The 14750-nt window shown below is 58.5% G+C and overlaps 3 protein-coding genes across 3 annotated transcripts; 1 reads left to right on the forward strand and 2 right to left on the reverse strand.

Moving 5' to 3' along the window:
- Nucleotides 1–168: 168 nt before the first annotated feature.
- On the reverse strand, nucleotides 169–4289 carry THITE_2122929 (uncharacterized protein). The gene is made up of 2 exons (XM_003657299.1): nucleotides 3620–4289; nucleotides 169–3425 (listed from the first exon to the last, which is right to left on the reverse strand). Exon 2 carries the CDS (start codon nucleotides 3268–3270, stop codon nucleotides 175–177), a length of 3096 nt encoding a protein of 1031 aa, XP_003657347.1. The 5' UTR covers nucleotides 3271–3425; nucleotides 3620–4289; the 3' UTR covers nucleotides 169–174.
- A 1156-nt stretch (nucleotides 4290–5445) lies between these two features.
- Nucleotides 5446–6907, forward strand: THITE_2122931 (uncharacterized protein). The gene is made up of 2 exons (XM_003657300.1): nucleotides 5446–5834; nucleotides 5934–6907. Exons 1-2 carry the CDS (start codon nucleotides 5600–5602, stop codon nucleotides 6866–6868), a joined length of 1170 nt encoding a protein of 389 aa, XP_003657348.1. The 5' UTR covers nucleotides 5446–5599; the 3' UTR covers nucleotides 6869–6907.
- A 629-nt stretch (nucleotides 6908–7536) lies between these two features.
- THITE_2122933 (uncharacterized protein) lies at nucleotides 7537–11214 on the reverse strand. The gene is made up of 2 exons (XM_003657301.1): nucleotides 8853–11214; nucleotides 7537–8768 (listed from the first exon to the last, which is right to left on the reverse strand). Exons 1-2 carry the CDS (start codon nucleotides 10728–10730, stop codon nucleotides 7554–7556), a joined length of 3093 nt encoding a protein of 1030 aa, XP_003657349.1. The 5' UTR covers nucleotides 10731–11214; the 3' UTR covers nucleotides 7537–7553.
- Between the last annotated feature and the right edge of the window lie 3536 nt (nucleotides 11215–14750).

Below are 14750 nucleotides of genomic sequence, written 5' to 3' on the forward strand. Positions count from 1 at the left end.
GAAGGCGGCCGCCGGCATGCCCAGCCCTACCCCGCCCAAGAAAAGCAAAATACCGGGCAAGAATTCAGCTTCCTCCCCGGAGCAGGCGATTAAAGGGAAGAAAGTCGCGCTCTGCGGCAAGAAAAGTGGGGCGATCGGGGTTGGAACGCACTTAACCCCTTAAAAAGCACCCCCCTAAAAAGCAACCCCCGAAGAGCGTCTCCCCACCGTTTTGAAGGCGTAACTCATCCACTGACCGTCGCTACCCAACATATCGAACCGGCTCACTCCAGTCACAGGGTCGTCGAGACTGGTTCCGAAGCCGCTGAAGTAGTAGCCGACCACGACGACCAGGTAGCTGAGCAGCAGGATGCTACCCTTGAAGTAGTTGCTCTTGCCCTCGCCGTACATGTAGCTCAGCAGGAACACGCACAGGATCACCGTGACCATGTCCCACTGCGGGAAGAGGAGGCTGAACGTGTACCGGGCCACGTCCCCAGCGGGGACCTTGAGAGGGTTGACGGCCGAGAAGAGTACCAAGGCGGGGATCTGCAGCAGACAGACCTGCAGCGCGTAGGCGGAGCCGATTTCCATCGAGAGCGCAATGTTGCCGTTCATGGCAAACGAAATGGCGTTGAGGAACTCGGTCGTGTTCGGTACCAGGGCGAACAGCGTGATCCCGAGAAACTTCTCGTCGATGTCGAAGCTCTGGAGCACAACATCAACCGTGTCGACGAGAATCTCGGCAATGACGGCGTAGAGCACTGTAGCGCCCATCAGGATGATCGAGCTCTTGAGCCGGCTCCAGTTGGGTGCATCGTGGCCTCCGTGGCCACCCCCCTGCGCGGAGGCCGGCCCTCCAGCGGTTTCGTCCTGCTCGGGGAAGAGCGCGGCGCTACGGCCCGGCCCCGGGCGGCCGCTGGAGACGGACGGATGACCGGCCGTCGATATCGAGCCTGGCGGGCCTCGCCGCGAGCTCTGGACGTTTCTTGCCGCCACAGCCGCAGCCGTGGCCGCGATCTCGGCAACCTGGTGGACTAGGTTGTTGTTTTCAGCCTCGGTGAATCCCGGGATACTGATTGGCGGGCGGGGGGTGGCGGCGGTGCCGTAGTTTGTCGCGGCTTTCGGTGGGACGAGGTGAGGTGGGCCGTTGGCTCCGCTCCCGGAAGGAAGAGGCGTGTTCTGCCGCGTCTGCTCGTCCGGTCGGGGCATCTGGCCGACTTGTCGAAGGGACTGGCCGAGGATGCGCTTGTACAGGTGCGAATCCCGAATGTCGGCGCCGCTGGCGTCGCCCACGGCCGGATTGCTGCCCAGCGGCCGAGGAGTGTTGTGGGGGGTCATGTGGTCGTCGTGCTTCTTCTCCTCGATCTCAATGTTCCAGATGACGGCGGCGTGCGTGCGCAGCGTGAACCAGAGGCCGATGATGTACGACATAAACAGCATGCTGGCGGCGAGGTAGCAGTACGGACGCACCGCTTCGAGGTAGAAGCGGTCGTTGATGGCAGGGGTCTGCGAGAAGTAACAGCGGCGACAATCTCGGACGGCGCCCCCACCGCTGTGGGAAGGGCGGTCCAGGTTGATGCAATCCCGGCAGGTTAGCTCGTGGGTGCCGTAGATCTGGTAGAAGAGGGTCGGCCCGAAAGCGCCAATGACTGCGAAGAGCAGCATGGTCGAGGTCACGCCGGCGGACTTGGAGTTGAAGCGCTGCGTCTTGCGCTTGATGGCCCCAAAACACATGGAGAGGCCCGGGAGGAAGAGGATGCCGGCAAATAGGCTGCCGACAATGCTGCCTTCGACGAGCTGGGCCTTGCCCTGCTGGAGAGCGACGCAGTAGAGGAAGACTTCCACAATGGTGGAGAAGAAGGCGTTGATGGCAGCGCCCAGTCCCATCGATGACTGGGCCGAGATGGACGCCACGGCCTGGCCGATGAAGTAGGCGAGGGGGATGATGGACAGGAGTCCGGAGACGAAGAGGAAGGCGGGCGAGGTCAGGAAGTTCTCGAGGTGCAAGATGCCGTCCAAGACGAGCCAGTCAAAGACGACGAAGCCCACGATGGCCATGAGGTTGATCAGGAAGATGTTGGTCCCGTCGATGGTGTACTTCCAGTACTTGAGGCCGACAGCCCGATAGGTGCAGACCAAGATGGAAGAATGCGGCGCCGCCGGGGCACGGGCCGAGGCGATATCGGATTCGAAGGACAGGGCCAGCGGATGGCGGCGGAGGTGGGAAAACAACAGCATGGTGACCTTGCCCATCGGGATCGTGAACACCAGCAGCCAACAGATGGCCGAGACAACAAACAGAGACGGCGTGATCAGGAAGTAGAAGAAGGCGAAGAAGACGACGCGGCCGACATTCCACTCGCCGCGCCCAAACAGTCTCCGCTTCATCCGGGGCAGGTGTTCGTCAAGCGGCCGCCCACGGCCCCTGCCGAGGAGGCTCTCCGTCTCGTCGGGCTCCGAGTCGATACTCCTCCGGGACCGCCCGACGATGGATCGGTTCCTGTCGGGGCCGAAGAACAGCCGCCCGTATTCGAGGTCGCCGCTCTGCCACTGCTCGTACTCGCTGATGCTGCGGCCCTCGCCCTGGTCCTCGTCCAGATAGGCCTCTTGCTGCTCCAGCCTGACAAACTTGCCAAAGGGGTAGAAGAGGTAGCCGGCCAGCCCCCACAAGACGCGACCGTACGGGCGCCCGCCGGGGGCGGCGGCGGCGAAGAGGAAGCAGACGACGGCGCCCGTGAAGGCGATAAGGGCCATCCACCAACCAAAGGCCAGCGTCCATACGAGGTTGAAAAACAACAGCCAGTTGCTGACGTGCCCCCCCGGTGAGGAGTGGATATCGCCCTCGGCGTTCTTCTGAACCGACCGACTCTTCTTGTACAGCGCCGGCTTCCACAACCTGATGCCGAACGGGTGAGTCTGATTGATGGCCTGCTGGCGGTCCTTCAGGGTGAAGCTTTCGGCGTCGCTGATGTCCGCGTCCTCGTCGATCGGCACCGGACTGTCATCGGGATGGTCGTCTGACTCCGCGTTTGCGTCGGCCTCGTCCGCCGGGTCGCTGCTGGTTTGGCCGACCTGGTCTGCGTGGGCATCGTCCGTGGGGTCATCATCGGAAGGAGAGTGTATCCTCGCGAGGGGGGTCGGCGGAGGTGCTGCTCTTCTTCGCAGCGTTGCCGCATAGCTCTGCTGGCGCTCGGCGGCATCAGCTTCGACCTCGGCGATCCCGTCGTCGACTGAGAAGACCCCGCCACGGTGTAGTGCTTGGGCGTTGTACGAAGCGCGACGGGGCATGGCGGGTTTTCGAGGGCGCGCCCGGGCGCGATCAGAGCCCAGCAGGGGCGAGCGCGTAGCTCCCTGGCTGGCTCGCGGCATGAGCAGTTCTGGGCCGGCGGGCTCGCCTCTGTCCGAGCGAGGAGGGTTGTCGGGAATCGGACTGCGCATCGAGGCTGGCCCACCAACATGAAGCGTTAGCTAACCGCAGCAACTGCAACTGCAACTCCGACTGCAACATCAACATCAACAGCCACCAGGCCCCGCTCAACCAGAGCGAGGTTCCAGAACAGCAACGGAATGCCAAACAAGAACTCGGGGACGAGGGGTCGGTATCTCTCGATCGGGTCGGGTGGAGCTTTGTACCCACATTCAGGCCGTCGCCGCACCGTATCCGTCGGTTGCGGGCTGTCAGAGACACCATCGTCGTCATGGGCGATGGCAGTGGATTGCGAAGGTCGTCGCGTGTCGGCGGGGGAGGGGTCGGTGGGCGAGTCGCAGCCCGGCCGCGTGGAAGAATTATCATTCATGGCGACGCAAAGAAAGCTGCCAGTGAGACGAAGAGGAACCGAGAAGGTAAGGGCGAGCGTGACGGCCGATGCAGCGAGGATTTGGAGATTTGCGTGCGCTACTGCGGTGCTGCAGTGCTGCGGTGCTGCGGTGCTGATCGATGTGCTGATGCTCCTCAAACGGGCCTGCCTGCAGAGAACGCTGGCTCGGTTTTCCGCCTTGGAGCTTCAGCGCGGTAGTCTAAGTCAGGTCCATCAAGAAAACGCCCTGTTGGACCGCGCGCAGCGGGTTCGTCTGGATGTGAGAGTCTGTCGGTTCATAACCGACCATTCTTCCAGGTGCCAACTGAAGCAGGAGGAAGTGGCGCCGTGATGGATCCCCCGTCAGATTCGGGGAAGTGACGGACGGGGATCGCCCGGGCAGTGCCGGCGCTGCCTTCCACACAGTCCAGAGTAGCGACCTCTACCGTGATATTCCCGTAACGACCAACTGTGACCGTTGAGCAACCTCACCTACCAGGTATGGTAGCTTGGCACCTCAAGTTTCAGCACAGGTACCTCCGATAGTTAGCGGGTTTGGCTAGAAACATGGAAGTTGTCGGTACTGTGCACTTACACCGTGCTCCATACCTGCAACAGGCAGCAGCAGTGTAATGTAACCTCGCGCACGCGCCTCATCAAAACAAGTGAACTGCTGCGCCAGCAAAATCGGTGCCCAGGTGGTTTACCATTCCAAACCTGATCACTCAACGCTGCGCATGCCTCTGTATGGAGGAGCCGCAGCGTGAATGTAGGTATGCTCCACGGCACGCCTGCGAAACAACCGTTAGGGTGCCATCGTACATACAAGTGCGCGCTCACGAGCCTACCCTACCCCAGTGACTGTGACAGGAGACCATGACATGACGCCAAGGCCGTGCCGGTGGCGCCGCCAGCTGTGCCCCCGACTGGAAGCAGTGCGACGCACCGCTCCGGTGTGGTCAAAGCTCTCTTGAAGATATGCGAGGTGGTACTACGCAAAAACCTGGAACCTATCCAAGAGAGAGATGGCGTTCCAGGATGGGCAACTTCTCGTGGAATGCCCGGCAAATGGACACAGAGCCAATAACGTTAATTTCCTGTCACTGCACTTTGCAAGGTTATCTATACTACCATGGGGACGCGGCGGCAGGTGGTCGCCCCGACAGCACCGACATGGACTGTCTTGCGGGGGAGCTGTGAAGAGGCTTGTCTCATGTCTTAGAGCGTGCGCATCTCCGTACCATCCATAGTACTGTGTATTCCAGAGACAGTTGAACCCACGCTTCCCTCGCTTTTGGCAGCGACAACACGAAGTCCCTGGTCCTAAGATAACGCTAACCCGCAAAAGTTACGGAATACATCGCAAGCCCTTTCTTATCAGTCACCCTTGCGATAGATAAGGCGACATTTGACATTGCCATCCGTTTTAACGGCCAGGGTCACGTGGCTGAGCCGCGCGCCAACGGACAGCTGCCAGGCCTTGGCGGGCAAGGGCCATCGCAGGCAGAGTGATGCTTGCGTGGACCGACCTGAGCTGCCCTGCTGTCGACATGCACTAACGAATCCGCGCTTCGGACTCCGTACACAGCATTTACATCCGCCAAACCATAACTTCCCACATCGAACCCAACGTTCCCGGACAGCTTATTGTCGAGCTCCGAATCCAGCGACATCGAATTTTTCCATTCGACACACCTGGCGCTTCCCATATACTTGCACAATACCAGACCATTTCGCGAAACCATCCCGACCACATTTCGCCCTCGCCGTTGCCTTTGTCGGCCTGCCCCGCTTCCACATCCCCCAGCGAGGCCGGCATCATGGCGCTCGACAGCTATTACCACAACAAGATCGAGGCGATGCAACTCGAGATTCTGAAGGGTCAAGCCGTCCTTCGCCGTCTCGAGGCCCAGCGCAACGACTACAACTCGCGGGTACGCCTGCTCAGAGAAGAACTGGGCCTGTTGCAACAGCCGGGCTCGTACGTCGGCGAGGTGGTCAAGGTGATGAGCACCAAGAAGGTCCTCGTCAAGGTCCATCCCGAGGGGAAATACGGTATGTTTGCCATGCCATTACCTGTGGCATTTGCCGAGCGGAGCAAGACGTCTGGGGGCTCCCATTAACTGACGCGCGCCCGCTGCGCCATGTCTCCAGTTGTCGATGTCGCCGACTCGGTTGATGTCACCAAACTCACGGTGGGCAAACGCGTGACCCTCCTGTCCGACTCGTACAAGCTCGAGAAGATCCTTCCCTCATCAGTCGACCCGCTCGTCTCCCTCATGATGGTCGAGAAGGTGCCCGACAGCACCTACGACATGATCGGCGGCTTGGATCAACAGATCAAGGAGATCAAGGAAGTCATCGAGCTCGGCCTCAAACACCCCGAGCTGTTCGAGTCGCTCGGCATCGCGCAGCCCAAGGGTGTGCTCCTCTACGGCCCTCCCGGCACCGGCAAGACCCTCCTGGCGCGGGCAGTGGCCCATCATACCGACTGCAAGTTCATCCGCGTGTCCGGCTCCGAGTTGGTGCAGAAGTACATCGGCGAGGGCAGCCGCATGGTGCGTGAGCTGTTCGTCATGGCGCGCGAGCATGCGCCGAGCATCATTTTCATGGACGAGATTGACTCCATCGGCTCCTCGCGCGTCGAAGGTTCCTCGGGAGGTGATTCGGAAGTACAGCGCACCATGTTGGAGCTGCTCAATCAGCTCGACGGCTTCGAGCCGACCAAGAACATCAAGGTCATCATGGCGACCAACCGGCTGGACATCCTGGACCCGGCCCTGCTGCGGCCGGGCCGCATCGACCGGAAGATCGAATTCCCGCCGCCGAGTGTCGAGGCCCGTGCCGATATCCTTCGCATCCACAGCCGCAAGATGAATCTGACGCGCGGCATCAACTTGACCAAGATCGCCGAGAAGATGAACGGCTGTTCCGGCGCCGAGCTCAAGGGCGTGTGTACCGAGGCCGGCATGTACGCCCTTCGGGAAAGGCGCGTGCACGTTACACAGGAGGATTTCGAGCTTGCCACTGCGAAGATCCTGAATAAGCACGACGACAAGGAGGTGTCTCTGGCCAAGCTCTGGCGCTAGTCGATGCAGAAGGGGATGGGGGAGGGGAAGGGGAGAGGGAGGGTGGGGTGGCTGTGGTTGTTCTGGGGGATCTCACGGACACGCGCGATCGAGATTTTCGGCGTCGCAGTGGGAATTGGTCGTCGTCCGTCCGTAATCCAGCAGAAAAAGACGAGATATGCGGAAGGCTGGGTCTTTGGTGGATTGCCTGACTGGACAACGCTGCAAGAATGGGCACGAAGGACGGCGTGACCCGCGAGTGTGAAGGCCTCGGCATCATGGGCAAAACGCATGTACAATACCAAAAGAGGAGGCGAGGGGTAATATACAATGGGTCAGGAGAATGACCAGCTACATGGGTGGTTAGTAAGGTCACTACAGCTCTGAGTGTGTCAGTCCTCACAGACGCAGGGAGAACTTGCCACCGCCATTGCCAACTCTATCTATATTTCTAGCCATTGGCGCTGTTGCTGTATTCCATGCCGTCATGCGTATATGCTTGTACACCGCGGCACATAAACCAGGCCATCACCACAATGCAGCTCCCCAAGACGCTTTCCAACTCCACGCCGGGGCGCCCACGCCTCTTTCGCCATGCGCAGGACCGTTCCCATGCTTACTGCGTTTTCCGCCATTTTCGAGGGTTTCCCATTATGTCTTCTCCCCTGCTTAACTCCATCCCTGTGGACTACACCAGGATGCTGCCTCAAAGGGCTAAACTCCCGCTCCTCGTTCTTCCTCGCATGTCGATGCCTGCAGCGCCGGACTCCTGGAGCCGCCGAATCCACTCAAGCACAGTCTCGTAGCAGAGCACAAACTGCCGCAAGCTCTGGACCATGCTCAATCTCTGGCTGCGGAACTCCTCCACGGTCTGCGCAATCAGATCGATGTCGTCGTTATCCAACCAGCTCGTGTCAATGTCTGGATTCAGATTGGCTTCGCACGGGTTCCCGCCGTCACGATGCCGGGCCACCCCAGCGCCGCCGACAGCGGCTGTTCCCTCGTCACCCATGACGACGTCTCCGTTCCCTTTGCAGTCCGAGGAGTTCTCCCCCGTCGCCGAACCGGCACTGCCATTGCGGGAACGGCTCAACAGGTGCTGCCTCTGACGCTTGAGCATGTCGATGACGCTGTCGACCGTGCAGAAGGCGCCCGTTCGGCCACAACCGGCGGAGCAATGCACCAGCATCGGCCGGGCATGTTCGCTCTGCTCCGGTCCATCAATCCAACTCGGGAGCACGCTGCTGCCATCCGCCCTCTTCTGTCCAGGGGAGCTGCTGCTACTATGGACGCCTTGTCGACGCGTAGAGAGGCTGCCCGTACCGTCGCCGGAGGGACCGCTGTTATGGCACGAGGTAGAAGCCAAATGGAGGGATCCCGGCTCGACGACCGGGAGCGCGGCGCGCTGCATGACGTTTGCGAGCTCGACGAGGGCCAGGAGGTGGCTGGGCTGCGCAGGGGCACCGAAATCGGGCCACGACGGGTAGTGAAGCTGTGTGATCTCGCGTATGGGCGAAAACGGGTGCGCCGCGTGGCTCAGCGCGAACTTCCGAATGATGGCAAAGGGCGGGTCGGGGGCCCCGGTCACCTGTGAGGCGAAATTGAACGGATTAGGCATGGATGCGCCCGAGCCGAGCATGGTCGCCGTATTCGCACGCCGACGCGGGGCTTCGTGCAGGAAGGGATCTGTCGCCGAGGTCTGCGCCAAGCTGCTCATCGGCCCATCGGCCGCCGTGCTCGGGGGCGACGGGCGCCTGTCCATGTCCAGCGAGACCTTCTTCTCGGACAAGACGCGCAGCTTTAAGGGGCCAAAGTCCCCGCCTTTCCAGTATGGATGGCACTTCAGCTGGCCACCTTCAGACTCGGCCGTCAACATGACAATGATCCGCACGTCGTTGTCCCAAACCACCGACCAGAAGTCCTGTATCACCGATAAGTCACTACCCGATGACAAACGGAGTCACAATGTCCATTTCATCTTGGGCAAAGCGTGGCAGGTGCTCACCTCAAAGGTAGCCGGCAGCGGACCCTGGCTCGCAATGTACCGCTTGTTTGTACGACGGGATCGGACATGACTAGCATTGACGTAGTCACAGGCGCCTTCCGGGCGGCCGAGAAGCCTTACTCTTGCGTGTTCAAAGGGCAGGATGTCCTTGTACCTGTTCTTCCCTCCCTTTTCGATGCCTGACAGCTGGACCCTGGCTGTCGCTTCCTCGGCAGTCTTGCCGGCCAAGGTCGAGCTGCCGACAGAATAGGCCTCCCTCATGCGCGACTGCTCTGCGAGTTCGATGCGCAGGAACCTATCCGAGACCTTCTTGCCTTGGTCACCGGCTTCGACTGCTTCTCTGAGCCAACGCGGGAGGCTGTCCCGGGCGAGCCCTGGCGGTACGCCGATAGCCATCTGACCAACACCGTCAACCAGGTCCTGGTTCTGCCGGATGTTGTTGTAGAACGGGCTGGGGTTGTCGTTTGCGCTCGGCAGCAGAACTCCCCCGAACACCGGAGGGAGATCAGGCCGCAGACCACTAGACACGGAGCGAGCCCCGAGCGACAGGGCCGGCGACGGCCCAGAAGAGGAAGAGTCGACCAAGCTCGGGTACGATGCGGCGAATGCGTCAAAGCCTCCGTGCAATATGCTGGCCGGGCCCGAGTAGCCCTCGTTGGTGAACTTCTTGATCATGTTGTGGGCCGAGACGGCATCTCGCTGGTCGGCGGACGAAGCGCCATACACCACAATGTGGGTCGCATTTCGCCAGTTGGCGAACTTTTCCTGGTCCAGATCCAACTGGAAGGTTTGCTGCAGCTTCTGCAGATTGAAAGCTGGCCTCTTCAGCAAGGTCGTCGGGATGCAGAGGTTCAGTGCGCCTCGGATCCTCGCCTGCATGTACTGTGGTGAGACTCGGAGGTCCAGGAGCAAGACGTTTGCACCCTGATCCCCCTCGAGGAGCTCTCTCAAGCCCGCCGGGGATATCATGGAGGGGCCGGCTGCCCCGGGTGATTGAGGAGCGGCGGCAGCCAGAGGCTGCTGCGGCGAGATGGGGGACGGCGAATTGCTCCCACTGCGACTCGGCGGACATGGGCGGCCAGCCACCCTCGCTGCCGCAGAATCCGCTCCCTCACGGTCCGGGGGCGGGAAGGGCGACGGCGAGTTTCGCGGGGCGACGTCTTGCCTGGGCATACTCAAGATTGAAGGTGGGTTCAGCGACACGGTTGAGCTGCGCTTGGAATCCGCGGAGATATACGCGGAGTCCTCCTGTAACAACCGGTCTGCGTCCCGGACAGCCCTGCTGTCGGCAACGTCCTGTAGGCCGGACGACCCGGGAGCAAGAGGAGCAAGGGGCGGCGGGCGAGGGGACGGAAAGTCGGACCCATCGCCCCCGTGGGTGTGCCACTTCGGAGGCCGGGGGCGCTGCGGAGCAGCAGACGCCGTCGACGCGGACGTAGCGTGAACACCACCAGCTGCGCCGCCGAAGTGCGAGGTTGATAGACTAAAAGCCGCTCTCGCGCGGTTTACATCTGCCTGCCGCCGGAAGGCTTCAAATTCCGGGTTCGCATCCAGAGGCAGCTGCTTCGATAGGACTGCGGCAAACGATTTGACTGAGGAGGTTGGCGGGCTCCAATTCTCGCGCGGTAGCTGGCACGAATCGCGCGGGTCAGTCGTAGGTTCGATGTCAAGCCCGAAGTAGTTGGGACTCGGCATCTGAGGATCATGAGCGGCACCGCGAGAGGCTCCCGGGGACAGCTTGGCCGGGTGCGGCAGTCGCGGCGAGGCGACGGGAGAAGTAGTTGCCTTGCTGCTGTGAACGTATGTCTGAGGGCTCGAGCGCGAATGAGCAGCGAGCCCCTGAGGACTAACTGCTGGGACCGGCCCCGGGGTCCTCATGGTATAATAACAGGGCCGGTCGCTGGCTCTCTGCTCCGGTGGCATGGTGTGCTTGAGGCCGAGCAAGACGCCGGCGAGAGACGCGGCGCTGCTGCCTCTTAACGCCGCCGTGAGTCGCGATCGAAAGGCTGTGGCCACAACCGCTCATCAAGCCGCCATGCTGAGTGGACGGCAAGTGGAAGTCTCGGGAAGCAGGGGAAGATGCATAATCTCTGCGAAATCTGTCTGCTGGCTGTAGATTGGGAGGCGAGGTCAGCGGTGGCGGCTGTGTCCAAGGACACTGTCCTCTCAAGCACTCGCGTGCTCGTGCTTGCCCGGCCACCTGAGAGCGGGCTCAGGCTTGGCGAAGTTCCTGACCTTCGCCTTCGTTGTAGAGACGGCTTCCGTGGGGTCGCGTGGGGGACCTGAGTCGGGGGTGAGGCAGAGTAAAGTCTACTACTCCTGGCTCGTGATGTCGTCGAGCGACGGTTTTCTCGAAGGCCGCCGAGTCACCGCGGGGCCGGTTTGGTTTCGCGATATGGCGTGCAGCACAGCGCCGCGCAGCACAGCAGGCCAGCGGGCCGTGATCCCCCAGTCCCGGACCGGCTGGCTGGTAGCGTAGGTAGTAGGGCGCGGAGGGAAGCTGATTCGTATTTCCTACTCCAGCTCAGCCCTCGAAATCGTCGTTGCCGGGTGCCAACAGTCACGCGCCTGGTAGGCCGTTTTCTTCCAATGATGCCATCAAAGACGGGGGCTCCAGGGAAGAAAAGCCAGGGACCAAAAGGAGGGGCGAGCGGGCCAGTGTCGGGGTTGCACTTCGGACCCTGCGTGGTGGGGCCCGTCTGCTGAAGTAGTGTAGTGTATTCCTGTGTGGTGTACCCGTTGCGGCGGATGTGCGCACGGGGATCTCGGTCTTGCTGGGAGAGAGAGGTGAGGTACAGTTCACTAAGGGGAGGCGCTCCCCCTTGAGAAGCAAAATGGTATACAGTGTTTAAAGAGCGAGCGAGATTCCCAAATGGAGTGCAAGTACGGATAATGCATTAGGTACGGTAGGTTGTCGGTAGAGGTAGGTAAGGTATGTATCCGTACCGTAGCTTGTCCAAGGCTCCAAGCAGAGACTCTGCCCTGATTGATGTCAAGCTTGCGTGGTTCCAGGGGTCCTCCAGACCGGGGTGCGATCTGCGGTCCAAAGTTGGCACGAGGCGGCAACGGTTGGACTTGCCCCGTGCATGCCCACAATGACCTCATCTGCGGAGCCGAAGTGTGCCGCCATCTCCGATGGTTCACCGACCTGGCAACAATCCGATGGTTTCAACTGTCAGAAAAGAAAAAAAAAAAAAAAAAAAAAAAAAAAAAAAAAAAAAAAAGGTATCTAACCCGATGTGGATGCAGGCCATGCCATTCCCACCAAGAATCTGTAGCGCAACCAACCACAAAGCCCACCACGGACACAGTACACTACCTACACTACACTATTGCGTTGCCTGAACCACCGAACAAGAACTGCGCCTGTATGCTTGCAATAATACCATTCTGTGCAATGCGCACTCGCATTGTGTGTACCACCCGTGGACATCGTTCTTCCATCTAACCTTTGCCAGTGGCGCCAGGTTTTTGGGCCTTTTCGCGACGAACGGTCGAGAACCGGTGAAGTGGGTTGCCATTTAATTACGTCATTGTCAGGCGATGTCGTCATTGTCAGCAGTGCAAAGGAGTTACGCAGTGCTCCTGCTTCAGGTACCTTACTTTCCCTTTCTTCGGATTTACGATGAACGGAACACACTCGACACCTGGGTTATAACGTTACAGCGTGGGTATTTACAAATGCCTTCACTACAAGGTAGACGGCTGTACCGTCTGCCACACACCATCAGTCATCAGTTGGTAGCCTTTGTAGTGTACTGTGTATGTACATACACAACAGGGGTTGTGGTTCTCAAACACTAGGTTAAAGTGGGTCCAAATGGCCGTACCGCACACCCAATTTGACAGCAGTATACAACACACTGCCATCAGTGCCATCAATATTGAAGCCGTAGATACTGCAAAAAACGGCCCAAATCGCCATTTTCTAGTGTTTTTATATACTTATTGAAGCTCTGCAGCGTATTCTAGCTTAGTCAGCAGCCATTCGATCGAATCAGGGGTACGGCGCGCCAGCAAATACCCCTGAATCCTAGCCACCGACTTATTCCTAGCCTTTCTAGGCATCTCACGGGCTCACCGCCATCTCCTAGGCTTCCTAAAGCTGTAGATATATTGCTAGAGCCACCAACGAAGGCGCCGCTATATAGTTCCTTAGTATTGTGCCCTCGATGCCTCCTAGCTAGCCTAGCGTTGCTAAGCCTATTGCGCGACCTCCCACCTCTATTCTTAGGCGCCCTGGCGATCCACTGTGTATAATATATCGCTCCCGCCCTCTTCGTAGCCTAGTACGGTTCTCGATAGCGCCTTCGAAGCGTAGTTGTACACCTATATAAGGAAGTGAGGCACCGGATCCTTCTCACTATAGTGCCCGCCTAGCCTACAAAGCTCCCGAACCTCCCGAACTCCCTGAAGCCGCTAGGCGGATCAGGATCGTATTGCGCTATGTCGCCGTCGCCGTCGAAGCCGCTACACCGGCCATAGCAACGCCTACCGGCAACAAGCGGATTAGAATCGTATCGCGCTATACCGCCGAAGCCGCTGCCGTCGCCGCCGCTGAAGCCGCTACCGCCGCCGTCGCCGCCGCCGAAGCCGCTACACCGGCTATAGCAACGCCTATCGGCAATAAGTGGATTAGGATCGTATTACGCTATGCCGCCGAAGCCGCCGCCACCGTCGCTACCGAAGCCGCCAAAGCTCCTACCGCTACTCTTGCTACTGCCCTGGCTGAGCCTTCTACGCCTGAACCACTAGTCTATCGTCGCTAGGCGTGTAATACGTCGAAGTCTTGTAAAATGGGTGTATCCGCTAATCGCTTGTGCCCTCGATCGAAGTCTAGCTCTCGTTCAAAGCTATTGATATGTTCGAAATTACGTTCTATATCCTAGGGTCGACTAGATCGTTAAGTATAGTGTTCCGAGCTACTGCCGTCTAAATCGATCGAGATAGTTGACTTAGAGGAAGGTTCTGATACTATAGAGTATATCCGAGGCCGTTTGTAAGAGGAGGATACTAATATCAATATTGTAGAGCGCTCCTAAGGTCGTTTGTAAGAGGAGGATACTAATATCGATATATTTGATATATTCGCTTTATCGCTACTACTAGTGTATTCCCGATCGCTAGATATCTAGCTATCGCTAGTACAATTGTAGGCTTGAACTAGAGGTCGCTCTTGCTCGTCTATACTAGATACTACGTTACTAGCTTATATTCTACGATCGCTTTACCATCGAAATAATATACTTCCTAATAGACCCGCCTTGCCTAGCACTATTATCGTTAATATCGCTTATATTATTAGGTTCTTTTCTACCCCTTTTTATTAGGGTCTTTGAACGTCGCTACTACTTCTATAGAAGCGGAACTATCGCTACGAAGTTGCTATAGAATATACTAAATAGGGCGAGGTCGACGAAGCAAGGATTGGCGACGATTTGAGGCTAAAGATCTAAGATACGATATATAGCTTGTACAACGAAGTAGTTAGCAATGTTTAACGAAGTAGAATCGATATAGAACTTGTATATACTGCTATTGTGGCCAATGCTATAGCCTACCTTGGTTTAAGGGCTAATTCGAAGGTTTAGTCGAATTCTAGGAGAGTAGATCGCCTATTGGTACGTTTGATGTTTATCGCTACTAATCGGCTAATAAAGGCGTTGCTGAGCCAATTGGTGAAAGACTATTTTATTAATATCGAGTACAAATTCGAACTTATTGAACTATTATAGACGAGATCCTTAGTAGCTTCTACGCCCTTGCCTCCTACGCCTATGCCTATTCGCTAGCTGTTCGATTACAACGCCTTAGTGCTAGCCGATATTGCTAGTCGATCTATATACTTTGTTGTACTAGCTACGCCTATTGGCTAGAATAGGAGGTCGACGGCAATAT

The sequence above is a fragment of the Thermothielavioides terrestris genome, chromosome 6 (genome assembly GCF_000226115.1).
Source record: "Thermothielavioides terrestris NRRL 8126 chromosome 6, complete sequence".
Lineage (NCBI taxonomy): Eukaryota > Fungi > Ascomycota > Sordariomycetes > Sordariales > Chaetomiaceae > Thermothielavioides > Thermothielavioides terrestris.

Coding starts and splice junctions, on each gene's coding strand:
- THITE_2122933 (XM_003657301.1), bottom strand. CDS start 10,730: ATGAGGACCCCGGGGCCGGTCCCAGCAGTTAGTCCTCAGGGGCTCGCT. Junction 8,769..8,852: donor CGCTGCCGGCTACCTTTGAG/GTGAGCACCTGC, acceptor TCGGTGATACAG/GACTTCTGGTCGGTGGTTTG.
- THITE_2122929 (XM_003657299.1), bottom strand. CDS start 3,270: ATGCCCCGTCGCGCTTCGTACAACGCCCAAGCACTACACCGTGGCGGG.
- THITE_2122931 (XM_003657300.1), top strand. CDS start 5,600: ATGGCGCTCGACAGCTATTACCACAACAAGATCGAGGCGATGCAACTC. Junction 5,835..5,933: donor CCATCCCGAGGGGAAATACG/GTATGTTTGCCA, acceptor CCATGTCTCCAG/TTGTCGATGTCGCCGACTCG.